Below are 17,483 nucleotides of genomic sequence, written 5' to 3'. Positions count from 1 at the left end.
CTGAGCGACACCTGCATGCGTTGTGTAAATCGTTATAATTGTTCTATTATCTTTACAAAAAACACTTTGACACTAGCAGTTTAAAAAATTACATTTCCAGAAAAGTGCGCTGATTTATTTCCTTTTAAACCACTTTTTTTTTTTTTTTTACAGGACAGTGTTTAGTTTTCTTCTTCTATGTGCATCGATTATTCCTCAAAGGCAGATAAAACGTCCTGCAGGTTTATTTCTTTTCTTTTGTACAATGTCACTGTAGTTTCTTTTTTCAGTAAGCAGAGAGTTTAATGGAGCGACAGGCTGTTGGTGGAAAACATCAGTAATATTACAGAGTTACAGAGAAACGTTTGTTCATGTACAGGATCATCACCGACACGAGGAGATAACTTATTAAATAATCGCTGTTCAGCTGGTTTTTATTTATTCACCATTTCTCTTCAAAGAAAACAAACAAACAAACAAACGAAGCCTTTACAGAAATCAAACATGCACGGTAGTATTAGTGTGTGTGTGTGTGTGTGTAGGGGAATCAATTGATGAATATTTGTGTTTTTTAATCTAAATTTTTGGGCGTTTCAAACTGAAAACATTGAACACGTCGTCTTCGAATCTTTTTTGTTGTTTTCTGACATTTTATTTATTTAACTGACACAAATTTTGATCAGATTAATTTCTCACGTTTGTTAAAATTCGATCCAATTTAGGAATCAAAAGAACAAATTATCAACAGATTTTAACACGTTGTTTAATTTACAGACCAACAGTCGGATCAATGAAATCAATCAGTCGACAGAAAGTTAATCAGAATCTTTTATGATGAATGATTTAATTATTCTGTTTCTTTTTTCTCTCTAAACTATTTTAAACTGTTAAAAGTCAGTTTTGGATCTTTTTTCTGTTTTTTGAGTTTGAAAATCTGTTTTTCAGGCGTTAAGAGGAAAAAACAAACATGTTCAACATCGTATTCGTCAATATTTTCTGACATTTTATCGACTCAACAAATAATTGATCCAGTGGAAATATTAAATGTTTCTGATTCTGCTGAATATTTCTGTTAAACTGCGACACAGAAATAATTTCATCAGTTTATAGATTCATTTCTTTTGCTAATAAAAGGAGATGTTGACAAATTAACATCAAATATTAACGTTTTATTTAATCTGTGAACCAAAAATCTGATGATTTAATTTGTGATTATATGAAACATTTCCTGCTTTTCAGGATCTTTAAGTGTGAAAGTCGCCAGTTTTTGGCTGTTTTTCACTATTTTATAAACAAAATTAATATAAAATTACTGAACATAATCATTGTTGTGTCTCATGTTCGATGGATATTCCAACTGAGATGTTTGTGATTTATTCTGACAACGTGCAGATAAATGGAGGGAAATCGATTCATCGATGAGTCGGCGGACAGAAGATGAATCTGAATGTTGCTGTTCTGTTATTTTTAATCATTAACTTCTTCAGATTTTGGATCAATAAGAAGTGAAGCTGCTGCGACACGTCGACACTTCTTCATTCCAGCTTTTCCAGATTTATGTTTTTCACCACTTTCTGATATTTCAGTGACCAAATAAGAAATCGATTAGTTAGAAAATAAACGATCTGAACTTTCATTCTTTGTCTTTCATTGTTTTATGGTTTTCCTGCAGTTCGACTTCCGTCCAGCAGGCGGAGCTGTTTCATCATCTCTGAGTCAGAAACATGTTTGTGTACTTTGAGAGAAGATGATGATTAATGGCGGTTTGTACAGTGTGTGTGTGTGTGTGTGTGTGTGTGTGTGTGTGTTTATTTTAACCCCAAATAGAAAACCAAAACAAAATAACTCTGTGCTGAAGTCTGCGCCGCCATTTTGTGTCCTAACCCTGTTATTACGTTGTGTAGTACGACATCACAGCGGCGTGTCGGGAGGCGTCTGCAGTTTATTTCTCTGCTCACAGGAAGTTTTTATTCAAAGTGCTGAACGTGTGATCGTCTGTCAAATTCAAACGGCTGAAAGCACACTCACTTTTTTATCAATAAGTTACTTTTATTTTGGCGGGAACAATGATTAAAACAGTTTAAATATTATTTCCCATGCTCCTTAGCAGCTGAGACAGCAAAACAAAAAAAAAAAAAAAAAAAAAAACCCAGAAGAACTCGGATTATTTTAGGATTTTAGAGGCGAACACCCGAGAGAACAACAGAGTGGATATCATGTCTGCAAGCATGTATGACAGAAAGAGAGAGAGTGTGTGTTAAAGTGTGTGTGTGTGTGTGTGTGTGTGTGTGTGTGTTAGCCAGAAGAGCAGCATCCTCCGGCGGGCGTGGCTTGTGGTTCGTCGTCAACGATCTGTACGCCCCGCCTACTCGATGCTGATTGGCTGGCTCCGTTGCCCTTCACCCTCTCCTCAGCCTGAGCCGTCTCCATCATCCCTGAGAACACGCGAGGCAAAACAATATTTTACTGACTTTAACTTTGAAGGATTCATCTGTAATTTAGCTTCAAGGAGTCGAGCCGTCCAGCTCTGATGGACAGTTCAGGTCCGAGGTGCGTTCAGGTTCAGGTCTGTGGTGCGTTCAGGTTCAAGTCTTACTTTTACAGAGATCCAGGAAGAGCTCCTCGATGCCTTTATTTAACTTGGCTGATGTGTGGTAGTGTTTGGCTCCCACCGACTCTGCATAACTACACAGAGACAGAAGAAGAAGAAGAAGAAGAAGAAGAAGAAGAAGGAGAAGAAGAAGACGAGTAAACAAACTGTCGCCATCGTTCACATCACAACATACAGGGTTCGTGCACATTTTTCAAGGTCAAATTCAAGCAATTCTCAAGCACTTTTAAGGGTCATTTTAAAGATTTTCCAGCACCTTACTGCTGGGGTAAAATACCTTTCTACAGGAATATATAAACTCATTATTTTTTCTTCACTCTTTATCACAATAATGTACATTGTATTATACTGTAAACATCTAAAATGATGTTTCATAAAAGCAAAAACTTCAGAAATTGATTATCCAGTCTGATCCCAGTTTTGAGTTATAATGTCAAGCACTTTCAAGCACTTAAACTAAAATCCAAGCACTTTTCAGACCTTGACGACACATTGAAATTCAAGTACTTTCAAGGATTTCAAGCACCCGTACGAACCCTGGACATAAAAACCCGAGTGTGTGTTTGTTTCTCACCTCTCAGCCTCCTCCACTGAAACGTGTCTGTCTTTGTCCAAATCTATTTTATTACCTGGAGAGAAAAACACACAACGGATCAAAACTACAGAACAAACTTTAAACTACATCTCAGAATACAATCTGCTCTGAACGTCTCGCAGGATTTGCTCGTTCACTGTCCTGAGGTCACTCTGACAGACGTCCTCATGTGACTTCATAAAAACAGCTGAAATCTTATTATCTAACAGCAGGGTCTGAACAACAACAACATAATCCAGTTAAACACTAAAACACACAGAGAATTCCCCCATGATGCAGCAGTGCACGCAACACAGCCGGTCCAGACATGGCAACGTGAAAACAAACGCGCCGTCTTCAGACTTCCTGCGTCGTGTTTCACGTCTCGCAGCCTCGAGTTGTTTCTCATGTTTGATATTTAATATTTAAAAAGATCCTACAGACATAAAAACATTCTGACTGATAACTTGTGTCTGTCGTCTTTCTGCCAACAAGTTCAAATAACTCGATGTAAATTAATCAAGTCATCGATCATCTGCTCTGTTTATGTCACTGAAAAGGAAATAATTCAATATATACGAATCTTTAAATCAGAAGTTTGACAGCAGAACAAGAAACTTCTCTTCTCACAGCGAGATCTCACGTGACTTTTACAGCTTTTGATTTTAGTATTGTTTCTTATATGAGGCTCCTTTTACAACTTCAAGGTCAATATTGTTTTTCGCTAACGACAAAACAACAAATTATCCTGCATTTATATGGAACTAAGCTTTAGGAGCGTTCCACCTTAACTGTCCTCCAGGTTACGTCACATTCTGAGATCGACACTTCTCCACTGGCAGGACGGCGGCGAGCGGAACAAGCTACTGCTAACGTGAGTTGTTCAAAAACCTTCTTTTTAGTAAACTCTGTGTACACAAACAATGTTCTCAATGCTCGTGTTCATGTGTAGAGACCCTGGTGATGCTACCAGCAAAGTTTCATGTTGTGTCGAGACTTCTTACTGTTTTAAACAGAGAGATTTTGATGCTATCGTAAAAGTGCCCGTAGCAACTGTCCTCCATCAGCTTCCGGGTCGGGGAAGTCCCGACGCGACGATTACCGAGTGCGGTTAGAAATGCTCAATTCCGTTCTTTTCCCTGTCCGCTCTCGATAATAACTGTTATAAACTGGCAGGTAAGACACATATGAACTTTGATTGCTTTTCCATGGAGTCATAATCATACATTTTCATCCATGAGCCGCGGAACTCTACTGCACTCGGTAATCGACTCGTCGGGACTTCCCGTCAACAGGAAGCTGCTGCAGAAGAGTGGTAAATTTAGTCAGCTTTCCAGTAGAAATCCAGCTAAGCTAGCGGAGGTTAGATGCCCCGGACTATGTGCTGAGACCCTATTTGTACTGTTGCTGAAGTTTGGTGCTGTTCTGAGCATTATTTGTGGCTTTTTGGTGGCGGTTTATATTTGGATCCATTTACTGCAGTGTATTGTTGTCGTGCGGTCGTTTCTGATGATGCTAAAACTCCGTAAATTAGCGGTCTGCTAACTTGATCTCTCCAGAGGGAGTCTAACACAGTTTCACGGTGATTTAGACCATGGATTAAACTTACACCAGAATATCCCTTTAAAAGTGCCTCTATCATCGTAATTATGCTTTTAAATGAAGGTTTGACTCGGATACATTCACAGAAAGATCCTCGGTTGCATTTTGGCGAGTTTCACTGTAATGTCGTGCAGGACGTCTGAGAACTTACCTACTATACATAAACAAATCTCGTTCCCCAACATTTTCCTCAACTCCTTCACCCAGTTCTTCACCTACAACCAGAAACACACACACACACACACACACACACACACACACACACACACACACACACACACACACACACACAGTGTTACGAGAGAAGGATGAGACTGAAGGAGGGAATAAAAAGAGAGAACTGGAAAACTGTCACCTCAAAAATAAACAAACATGAAGACGAGATGTTTTAAATACGTAAAAACATCCAAATACTCAGTTATTGTGTTTTATATTGAGGGTTTTGAGATAAAAGATGAAGCAAAGACAGAAAAACGATATCACAGACTCAAAACTATATATTTATTCTAAGTGTATTCACTACGATTCATTAATAAATTAAACATCAGCTGATCATTCAGCTCCACAAACTACCAACTCAGCTCAGTCTGAAGAAGATTCATCATCACGTGACTCCTGCAAAGAAAAGCTGTTCGCTCGTTTACAAGGTTTTTGATTTGTAAACAATAAAAGAAGAAGAAGATAAACTCTGATCTCACTGCTCGAGTCTACAGACAGATTAATGCTCAGAAAGTTCTGCAGAGGTTCTGCAGAGGTTCTGATCACCGTCCTGTAGTACATTTATATTTTAGTATCCGTATATTTGAACGTAGTGTGAAGAAGAAGCAGCGTCACCTTCTGAAAGGAGTCTTCGTCTGTGATGTCGTACACTAGTATCGCTCCGTTGGAGTCTCTGTAGTAGATTGGACCTAACGCATGGAACCGCTCCTGACCCGCTGTGTCCTGCACACACACACACACACACACACAAGATAAGGTTAGTACTGTCCCGCTGTACGTCGTGTTGGAGGCGTGAACACAGAACCAGAACCAGAACTCACCCATATGGCCAGATTAACTCTCTTTCCTGTGATGTTGAGCTTCTTTGTGAGAAAGGACGCCTGCAGAGGAAGAAGAGACGACACAGCGATCAATAACATCATCAGGTCCAAATCATTAACCAATCAGAACAGAGCAGCTCAGAGAGAATCCAACCAGACCCGGTTCACTTCTGACAGAACTCAGTTTGGTGGATTGTTAGCCTGTTAATCTCATGATGATGAAGTTCTGGAACCCAAAACCCTGATACCAACAGAACCGTGGATGTTGTGAACCGGTCCTGCCTCGGTACCATCGACTGGACCGACTGAGAAGAACTCCTGACATTCATGTTCCTCAGAGGATCAACAGTCACACCAGCTAACCACACTAACACCTTAAAGTAGCACGTTAGCATGACATGTTGTTAGCGTGACCGTGTTCCTCCTCACATGTTTACCGTCATGAACACGTGACCTTTGACCTCCTCAGATTAACATTCTGCTGCAGGTCCGATCTCTCTGCAGAGACGTGACGCCGAGCGACTCAGACGTCATCAGAGGTGTCGTCGTTATTCTAAACATCCCAGACGAGAACAGAGGTTTGATTCATGGATCCGTCGATGGAAAGAAAAACAACCCTCAGCTGTTTAGTTCCAGCAGAAATGTCAAATCATGGTTTCTAAAATGTGATTATTTGCTGCTTTTCTTGGTTGTTTATAAAGTAAATGATCAGTAAAAGTTCTCATTGATGCATTTGTGTAAAAAGGACTTTAATGTAAAGATCGCTCGTTTGCAAACGAATCAGTTTGAAGGAACAAACTGACCTGATTCCACGATTCAGTCAGTCACTCTCGGTTTACCTTCAATACATGTCAGTTTACTGTCAGGGTGAATATTTACACTATCCACTGTTGTGTTGTCTAAAAGTAGATAATCATGAAGTTGCAGTGATGTATTTGCCTTGAACTGCAGAGTTATGTTGACCGTTAGCATGATCGTTTGAAAATGAGGAGCTGAGAACTTCATCATGATTCACCGCTGAACGATGTTGCTCCGGACACGCGACTGAACGAACGAACGAACGATCTGAACGATTCTTCCCGCTGAACTGACTGACAGGAACTGAACATCGACTTCGAGCGATGAAATCCAGCTCTGCTTTATTGTCGTTTTACCAGATTACAGACGGTTTTGTGGAGCTGTGAAGATGAAGAGAAACGTGTCATTCTGCAAAACATTTTCAGCTTCCAGCGTCTCAGATGTGACGATTTCTGACAGTAAAAGAAAAAAGTTTGAGTTTTAGACTAAAGAAGCAGACTGAAGTCGTCACTTTGGTGATTAATCGTGAAACTAATCAACAGTTGCAGCTCTGATGCTACTATAATGTAGTTTTTGTTGTTTATTTGTACATTTCTGGATCAAGATAACCTCGTTATATTATTATAATAAGTAGATTAGACGGGGTCGACTGGGAATTCATTAGTTTTGCTCATAAAACCAAACAAACGGAGTGAAGAGGAGAAACATCTGATCGTTCTGCATCATCAGCACTTTTACTTTGATGCCAACACTTAATTAACATTTTGATTGTGTTTCTGTTTTACATGTTCTATCAGATCGTTTGTGTCCTGCTAGTTTCTTCACCGTTTCCTGTTTTAAGAAAAAGGACCGTGAGAATAAAAACCCAGCGGCGCCTCGCTGCAGTGCATCCTGGTTGTTGTAGGAATAAACCAGCTTCTTGTTCTCTGGACATGTTGCACCAACTTTAATAATATTTGTGCGTTCACACTGCAGAGAAAACAGCTCGATGCAGCAGTAAATACGACTTTAAGAGACACATCTGAGTTCTTCTTCTGAGATGCTTTTCATGATGATATCTTCCTGATTTCCAGTGAAGAAAAGATGAAGAGAGGAAGTCGGAGAGCGAGATATCAGAACACATTTATATCATCTGACAGACGACCGTTTAGATGTCTGAATGAAAAGTCCTACTTAATTAAACTAGAAATGTCACATTCAGGGACTTTTTCCACGTGGGTTTCACTTTAAGCTGTGAGAGTTTCCAGTCGACGGTTTGTTTGAACGCAGCTCTGATAAGAAACTCAAAAGGTCAAAGTCCGTCCGGGGAAAAGGTCGAGTTTTCCTCCTCCAGGCTTTTTTCTGAGTAATCGAGCTGCTCGGTGGGAAAGTGAAGTTCAGGGTCGACTTAACGATTCAGCGTCAACAGAGAGAGAGATTAAGATTTATCAGTGAGGAAGTGAGCAGCAGATTTATGAATGATATGAGGTGAAGAGACGGAGTGAGTGTGTAGAAGTGTGTGAGGTCTGTCAGCTGACTGAGCGTGTAAATAAGGTCAAAACTGTTCTGCTGCAAACCACAGCGACGACCTCATTAAACTTATTCTTACAGAAATGATCTGTTAATCCTTCTCTTGTTCCGTCTGCTGCCGAGTTAAACATCTTATTAATGTTTTCCAACATCTGTCTTATTATTAAAATGCTTCATCTTACAGTTTATTCAGGTTTCTATCATCTGAAAATGTATAAATAAAGATTATTACTGTGAAAAGATCACAAGTTACGAAATCAAACTTTTTCCAAATTTGCTTCCACATGGACTCAATTTACGAACATTAAAATCAAAAGACGGAGCGGAAAGTTTTTATCTAGTGGATGAATTTTATTATAATTATAAATTATATCAGCTATGAAAATATGAAAGAGCACAAACCAACATTTCTACAGCTCAAACCTGGTTGATCTCTTTATATGGAAACACAGACAAACAAGCTGAAGCCCTCAAAGTCCTTCAGCTGTCGAGTCTTCATCACCACATACGAAACATTTCAACATGTCGCTCATTTCCTCGCCTGAGTTAAGCAGCTATTTGGGAATAAAAAGCAAAAACCAACGGTCAAAAAGTTGGTCAAGATCCAACATGAAGTCTCTTTTGGCCGAGTCACACAAGAATTAATGACTCTGTGGGAGGAATTCAGACGTCGTATTAACATTTCCTCACGCAAATAAACATCACGGACACAAACAGACTCCATGTTTCTACTCAAAGACAGAAAGAAGTTCATGTAGAACATTTGCCGAATTAACGAGAAGGTCCAAATAATGCAGAATGAGTCAGAGACAGAGTTTCACAGAGTTTATAAAGTGTCTCCAACTCAACAACTCACTAAACTGACACATTTGTTAAGGGAGTCTGGGGACTTTCTCCACGGGGACAAAGAAGTAGCCTATATTGTTACTGTTTAGTGTCTTTGTAACATGTGACATGTTTAGATCAATAACATGTTTCTTCTTTCATAAATGGAGTGTAAATGGTGAAATCAGTGTAAACAGTGTGTTCAAACAGCTGATCAATGTTGGCAGGTAAGACTTTAGCACTTTAGACACAGAAGCAGACAGGCTGGTACAGACATGCTGCCACAAACTGACACTTTTTACAAGGAGACAAACAACTTCAGCTGAAAGATTTAATGCTGAATTTACAACAAGGACACAATGACTTACAATCTGTCACAGACACAGTTTCATTATGTTTATAAAGCTTTAAGCTACTCAACCACTCCTTAAATTAGCCGATTTGTTAAGGGAGTCTGGTGATGTTGTGGTTATTAGTTGGCTTCATGTATCACATTTCATGCTGAATTTACAACAAGGACACAATGAGTTACAATCTGTCACAGACAGAGTTTCATTATGTTTATAAAGCTTTAAGCTACTCAACCACTCCTTAAATTAGCTGATTTGTTAAGGGAGTCTGGTGAAATTGTGGTTAATAGTTGACTGTGTATCACATTTCTTGCTGAATTTACAAGAAGGACACAATGATTCAGAATCTGTCAGAGACACAGTTTCATTATGTTATAAAGTTTGTTTTAACTCAACAACTCTTAAAATCACCACATTTGTTAATGGAGTCTGGTGATGTTGCGTTACTGGTTCAGTGTTTGGATGTGTAATATCTGTAAATCTTACAGGATGAATCTGTTCCACTGTGAGTCTTGTGATCGTTGGCAGATGACTGTTTCTCCACAGCTTCTCATCTTTAACGCTCACTGAGGAGAATCTCTGCGTCTGTTCGCTTCAACCGAGCGATTAAAGAGTAATTAATCTCGTGCCGACAGCGTCGCTGCATCCCTCCCATCATGCACCTCTGGGCTGCAGGTCACATGTGAGTGAGAGTAAACGATGTGTGAGCCCTGAAGCATGTGGAGTGTTTCAGAGCATGTGATGCATCATTCCTCCTCCTCCCATCATCCTCTCTGTTTCCAGCTCAGACCATGAATGAACTATCTACACCTTACACATGGTGACGTCCTACATTTCCCATAATGCCGTTCAATACAAAACCTGAGTATGTTTTTTTCTTGATATTTCCTTTGATGAAGGCGATAAACTTTCGTCCTTTAAATAAAAACAGCCAGTTTTACATTAAATCAGCTCGTATGTTTCTTCTTTATGATTCTGAGCAGGTTTTTATACATTTATTTTAGAGACGACAGTAAAGACAAGATGAGAAATAAGAAACGACGTCCATCAGAAGGTTCAGCACCAGACAGACTCGCCTGAAGCTCTCCTGGTCGACAGATATTTAACATGAACTCTGAAGATTCACTGATAAACATTAACACAGGCCTCCGGATGGATCTGAATGTACCATGAACTGATCGATGGCCTGATCGAAGCGTTACTGATCGGTTGACTGAAGGTCGAAGCGAGACGCTCGTGTTCTTGCAGAGTTGTGGCACTGTTGCTTTCAAGGATTCAAACAAAATGTCCGACAACACGACGCGGTTTCTTGTGCACCATCGACTATAATAAAAGTCTGGATGACGTGCGGAATTTGTAAGAGAGATGGAAATTATAGAGCAAATAACCGAAAAATTACAAAATCGCTTCAAACTAAACATAAATTTAATAAACCCTAATTAATGTGGGTCCTATTATTGTTTACAGGGCGACACTGATACCAATAAATCACCAATAATCTAACTTCAGATCTTCAGTTTCTCGTCACAGAGGAAACAAACAGAGAATATTCACACTTAACAAGCTGACAGCAGAAGTTTGACTTCCATCACCTGACATGGAAATATTTGGATTAAATAAAGGACGACTGATGGATGAATCACTGCAGCTCGGTGTTACACCATCGACTGTTCGTGGAGTTTATTTAAGTTCAAGTATTTTCTTGTGGCCGCAGAGTCTTTATTGTTGGCTGAGCGTGACACGTTGAGATTAAGACAACATGTCAGTGATGCAACACTTTTATCTCACATCACAGTTTATTATCTGGACCTTCAGCAGCTCACACAAACATGTCAGTGTTTCTGTCTGCAGCCACTTTATCCTGGAAACAAACCCAACATAAAGGAGGAACAGACGTTTGGCTTCAGGCTCGAGCTTCAACACGAGAAGCTGCGACCACGCAAGATCTCTGACGCAACGCCACGCAGCGAGGCGTCTGAACACAACCCGGTTTACACAACCCACTGAAGCTCAGCGCCGTCCAGACTCGCTGTCAGAGCGGCTGGAGCGCATTACTGATGCTCCGTCTCTGGCCGCTTGCATGGAAATGCTGCATCATACTTCCTGCATTTTCTTTTTCTTTCTACAGTCGGGGAGGTTTTGTGTAACCCGATAAACAACCAGAACAGAGTCGGAGCTGCCGCCGCGCAGCCAGCCTGAAACGTAGATATGCAAAACACACACAGACTATAAAAGCATTTTATCTGCTCCGAGGCCTCCGAGGACAAAATGATAGGATGAATATGAAGCTCAGGCTGCATTTAGAAAGTTTTCCATCCACACACGACATTTTGTTCTGGAAGAGATCGTCGTCCACAGACACAAAACGAGGGAGCAAATCTGCAGAGAGCGACGATGAGATTATAAACAAGTTATTCATCCTGATGCATCACAATATTGTCATGATTCTGTTTCCAATTCCAAATTCAACTTTAATAAATTAAGAATTATAACCCAAAATGACGAGACGTTGGTTTGTTTTCTTTCTCAGAGATCCTTTATTGAGATCTTTGTGAAGAGGGCTCACTCCGGACACATCTGAGAAACTGAACTTTCTATTTTTCAGTTTTCAAAATTTCTATCTTTTGTTGGAAAATTCTGGAAGGCTGATAAAATTAAAAGCTCCAGAACTGCCTCTAAACGGACCTTGTGGCCACATTTGAGGATTTTCAAGATATTTTTCTAAAACTATTTAACATCTAGAAGTTAGTGAAGTTAGAGACGTAATGTCTTTATCAAGGATTCTCTTTGTGGAAGACGAACATGTGTTTGGGGGATTAATGGGGCCTAATCAATTATAATAAGCTTTCTATTTCAATCAATAAATTTAAAAACGGGCGACAAGAAGGTTTACAAGCAGAGGAAGACCTGAACTGATACCACCACCAGAGATCCTTTATTGATTTGTCTGTGAAGAGGGTTCACTCTGGACAGAATTCTAAAACCAAACTTTGTAACAAACTGAATTTATATTGTTTGTTTTTCATGTGGAATCATAAAGGCTTTCTGTTGAACTCTGGTTTAGATTTGATGAATATTGTATTAACGTGTCTAAAAGGAACCAGGATAAAGTCGAGTTGTTGTAAAATAACATCAACTTTATAAAGAAGAGTTTGTAAAAAAGCTGTCAAGATATAAAAAACAAGGATCTGTTGATCTTCACTGATCCAGATGTGATGGTCTGGATCAGTCTGCGGTTTTATTTGTCACTTTTGAGACATAGAATTTGTAATAATCCATAATCAAATAAACAGATGGATTAACTTCCATTATCTTCGCTCAACAAAACTCAGGAAGCAGCCTCGCTTAAAACGTAAACACGGCACACGTTAGTTTTCATCATTCAGCCGGTTCAGACGTAAACGAGCCGGGTTAAATGTAAAGATTACTGACTGAACAGCCACATGATTATTAATACACTCATCAAGTTAGGGAGGCACGTATCGTAATATGAAGAGAATAGCTGATGAATTTAAGAGTTATGGATCAAACGTGCTTTCAGAGGAACATAAAGCCGCTATAACGTTTAGTTACAGGCGATCATAATGTCGAGAAATTGGTTTTAGATTTCCTATTATTCAATTTTCTGCATCGAGACATCAACCTCATTAAATCAGACCAATACAGAGGCTCGGGTTAAAGCGTTAGCAGTCAGAATTAGCATTTCACTCCTATAACACCGTCAGAACGAAGGATTAAAACCAAACTAGCAGAATCAGATGTTCTCTCTTTTATTCCAACCCTGCCTCCTACATTACCCACAATGCAACTCGAGCACTACGAGTTCAGCTGGGGATTCAGCGTGTGTTCTGCTAGTAGCAGCTAACGTAGCCGGCAGCAGAGATGAGGAGCAGCTACAACAACAGACTTGTTTCAGTCACAGCTCTCTCACACATGCAGAAGGAAACCAGCAGTTTCCTTTAATGGTTCAACGCCCTCCAGTCTGCCGCCGCTGGATGTGGCTGGACGGGCGTTTTAATCAGGAATATAAATCACAATGACGCCAGTGAGAGCTCCACCCTCGCTGACGTCTGCAGGTGTGTCAGCTGTGTTTGCAGACACACCTGCAGACTGAGCTGCAGATCACAAATCATTTCTTCATTCATCATTTCATTCAACAGTCTGTAAAAAGTCACAGAATAGTTCATTATGGTGTCTTCAGCTGGCTTGTTTGTCAGATCAGCAGTCTAAAACCTAAAGATCTTCAGTTTAAAGCAGATATTCCTCCGAACATCGTGAATATGAGGAGCTGAGATCTGAAAGTGTTGGTTTAATGGAGCTCAGAGAGAAACAGACAGAGTGCACCTGTTCCAGACGACAGAGGAGGAAATGAAACTTAACTTCTATTTGGTAATTATTCTGTGGTTCATCAGAGAACTGAAGATAACCCCAGTGATGAAATTCAGTACTTTAAAACAGTGATTTTGTTCTTAAAGCCAGTATTACATTCAGGCAGGTTGAGGGTCAGTTAACAGTTGCTGCTCGCTGCTAAAATCTGTATTACAATAATCAGAGATGGTACAAGAGCCTGTGCACTCAAACCTTCTGTTGACTGAGCTGCTTAACTTCCAATTTAGTGTCCAACTATCTTAAGTGGAGATAAAACAGTTTAAGCATGCGGCTCTTTTAGATCTTCCACATTTTAATTGCATCAGTTCTGGCAGCGGGACGAGTCATTTCAAATGTTTCCACTGATTTACAGACGCTTCTTTCACGACTTTGTCTTGGGACAAGCGGTGCATCACTTGATGATGTAATTACAGTTGAAATGAAAACTGGCTTCAAAGCCCGGCGGTGTGCGGGGGGCTCGGTCGGGACCGTTAGCTACAAGGCTAACACCTCTGTCCCACTGGTCAAAAGTCCCAGTTAACCCACTACGATCCGGCTGATGTGTGCAGCGAACTGGTGCTGCTCTCCGTCTCCAACACATTCAGGATGTGAAATGTGCCGTCAGTGATGTACAACGAGACGCTTCAGAGAGAAATCACAGACGGGCAGTTTGGCCGAAGGGAAGTAGGAATGGGGTCAATAGTTGACACACATTTAAAGATCATGTGTGGTGTAACTGAGCTGGAAGCAGTTAATGTTCGTTGTGCTGGAGGAGGAATCTGACATGTGGTCAGTTCTTACATACTGAACCTTTAAAGGGACTCAATTAACAAATTGGGAGCTAAAAAAGTGCAAAAAAATATATCGAGAGAAAGAAATTAGTTTGATTTTAATTGAGACACGATGTGAATCCTTTGAACCCGTTTGCTTGGTGCTGATTTCATTTTTACTTGTAATTTGTTCATTTTAACACTTTTTCTGACATACAGGCACTGATGGAAGTTATTAGCTGGTAGGATGTATAATCCACGGTTAGCTTGGATGCATTTAAATTGAATATGAAGCTTATTTTCGCCTCACTGGAGGTTTTTGTGTCGGTTAACAACATTTTTCTGGAGACGAACGTGATAATTGGTGAGTTTTAGAGCTGTTGGTAGGCGTATTTATAAACTTCAGACAGGGACAGGCTAGCAGTTTCCCCCTGTTTTCATTCTTTATGCTAAGCTAGGCTAACAACCTCCTGACTCCAACTCGGAACTCAACAAAAGTTCTGACATTTTGAGAAACACAGTTATTTTCTGTCTTCTGGTGGGTTACATGAGGAAGTGAGAACGGGGTCAGTAGTCGATGTTTAGCAGGAGATTCTGGTTCTGATTTAAAGATCCTGTGTGGGCTCACAAGTGTTGGTGGACCAGTGATGTAACTGAGCTGGAAGCAGCTAATGTTTACTGTGCTGGAGGAGGAATCTGACATGTGGTCAGTTCTTACATACTGAAACCTCTGAGGTCCAGGGTATAATTGGCCGTTGACCATTTTTGATTTTACGATTATATTTCACCTTAAATACTCTTTACCTTGCCTTGTTTGGTGTCATTTTCTCAGCACAACCTCACCTGTGTGACTTAACATTTATTCTTTTTATTTTGACAGACTCAATTAACAAATTGGGAGCTAAAATCACACAAAAAACATAAAATCCAAAAAGGAAAAAGTTATTTTTTTACTGTGAAAACCGCAAATATGTTTAACAAACCATTTTTATGACTTATAATGCAAATATAAATTGTTGTTTGCTAAAATTTGTGCATAAGTTTTTGAAATGTACATCGCAAAAAAAATGTTTATTAGCAAATTAATCAGAATGAAGAAAAGAAATCAGTCCGGCTCTAAAATACCTCACAGCTGTACTTAAATACTGAGTAAAAGTACTAAGTTACTGTGTTAGTTACATCATAGTGAGAGCAGCACCGGGTCCATCCTGATCACTATCAGCGGTTCGTGTTCTGAATGGAGGACTGTGTTAATTATTGATGAGACAAACATTGATTAGTATCAGTGTGTGTGACAGATCCGCTCTGTTGCTCTGAGCGGGGTTAAAGCCGAGGACAGGTGTGTTTCTCGGCAGGTATTCATGTGGCGGCTCGGCTCTCTCACCTCCGTCACCCCGGATAATCCCGGCTAGACGGGCAGCTCCGGTTTCAGCCACAACACCCGCTCTGTTTCGCAACAGCCCCGCTCTCCCGGGACGGCTCGGGCTGCGCAACACGCGTCCACACACAAGTGACAGCAACACAAACCCCCCCACCCCGACACCTCCACCTCCTCCTCCTCCTCCGCCCTGAGCTTTGATTCACCAACAGTCACATTAACTGTCACTTAGCCTGCTAGCTAGCTAGGCTAACCCGCGCTAGCAGCAGCTTCCTGGGTGTCTTACCTGTAGAGTTGTGATGTGTTTGTCGTTGAATTTGTTCTCGCAGTATCGCAGCACCAGCGACGTCTTCCCCACGCAGCCTTCCCCCAGCAGCACCACCTTGAACGAATAGGTTTTGCTGCCCGTCCCTCCTGCCGCCATAGCTGGCAGTCTGTTAAAGAAGTCCTCGGGTTTTTATCAAAACAAGCCTGATCAAGCTAGCGCTGCTAATGCTAACCCCGTCGGAACTGAAGTCCTGCGTAGCTCACATCAGCTTCCGACTTTAGAAAAACAGCTAAAATCCGAACCAGAACACGTCGACAGCATAAGCGACTCTGCCTTGTGTCACTATCTGCCAGCAGCTGTGAGGGAAACGGGTCTGAACAGAGAGCTACTTCCCCTTTCAGCCTGATGCGAATGCCTGCTTTTCACCCAACTAATGGCGTCTCTTTGCGTTAGCAGTTAGCCGGCTAGCTCCGGCGAAGATCGTCTATGTTCCGGAAGACGCATCACTCCGCTCTTTGAGCACAACGCGCAGACATCCCACTCCCTTTAACACGTTACCTGCATCCGACCCCAACACAGTGTTTCTCCTCCACATTACTTCTTCAGCCTCGTTTCTATAAAACTCAAACTGGACTCTGGACTGTTCTGTTCAGTTATTTGGTGCCCGAACTCAGAGTCATCGCCCAGAATTGGAGGTGGTGCTCAGAGGCCGCAGCAGAGTGAGAGCTCTGCGCTGCCCCCTGCTCTCTGCAGCGTCACATGATGAAGTAGTGGGCTGCTGTCAGAGCTGCTGGGGAGGTGCTGCTGGGGAGGTGCTGCTGGAGGAGGTGCTGTCAGGTCAGAGCTGCTGGGGAGGTGCTGGAGGTGCTGGAGGAGGTGCTGCTGGAGGAGGTGCTGGAGGTGCTGGAGGAGGTGCTGCTGGAGGAGGAGGAGGTGCTGGAGGAGGTGCTGCTGGAGGAGGAGGTGCTGGAGGAGGTGCTGCTGGGGAGGTGCTGCCGGAGGAGGTGCTGGAGGAGGAGGTGCTGTCAGGTCAGAGCTGCTGGGGAGGTGCTGCTGGAGGAGGTGCTGGAGGAGGTGCTGTCAGGTCAGAGCTGCTGGGGAGGAGGTGCTGGAGGAGGTGCTGGAGGAGGTGCTGCTGAGGGAGGAGCTGCTGGAGGAGGTGCTGTCAGGTCAGAGCTGCTGGGGAGGTGCTGCTGGAGGAGGTGCTGGAGGAGGTGCTGGGGAGGAGGTGCTGGGGAGGTGCTGCTGGAGGAGGCGCTGCTGGAGGAGGAGGTGCTGTCAGGTCAGAGCTGCTGGGGAGGAGGTGCTGCTGGAGGAGGTGCTGCTGGAGGTGCTGCTGGAGGAGCTGCTGCTGAGGGAGGAGCTGCTGGAGGAGGTGCTGCGAAAAATTAGAGAAAAAATTTACTTTGTC

General features: G+C 41.7%; 2 protein-coding genes across 2 annotated transcripts in view; one reads left to right on the top strand and one right to left on the bottom strand.

The window, feature by feature from the left end:
* The window catches only part of LOC115595755 (NACHT, LRR and PYD domains-containing protein 14-like), a 965,684-nt gene that overhangs the window by 659,469 nt on the left and 288,732 nt on the right, over nucleotides 1–17,483 (top strand).
* On the bottom strand, nucleotides 17–16,576 carry rab21 (RAB21, member RAS oncogene family). Its single transcript, XM_030440640.1, has 7 exons — nucleotides 16,091–16,576; nucleotides 5,807–5,866; nucleotides 5,601–5,708; nucleotides 4,918–4,981; nucleotides 3,165–3,219; nucleotides 2,576–2,664; nucleotides 17–2,414 (listed from the first exon to the last, which is right to left on the bottom strand). The coding sequence occupies exons 1-7, from the start codon at nucleotides 16,226–16,228 to the stop codon at nucleotides 2,275–2,277; spliced, it is 654 nt and encodes a 217-aa protein (XP_030296500.1). The 5' UTR covers nucleotides 16,229–16,576; the 3' UTR covers nucleotides 17–2,274.

Source organism: Sparus aurata, chromosome 14 (assembly GCF_900880675.1).
Source record: "Sparus aurata chromosome 14, fSpaAur1.1, whole genome shotgun sequence".
Classification (NCBI taxonomy): domain Eukaryota; kingdom Metazoa; phylum Chordata; class Actinopteri; order Spariformes; family Sparidae; genus Sparus; species Sparus aurata.
The sequence above is the reverse complement of the archived record's forward strand: the minus strand, read 5'-3'. Positions and strand labels throughout refer to the sequence as shown.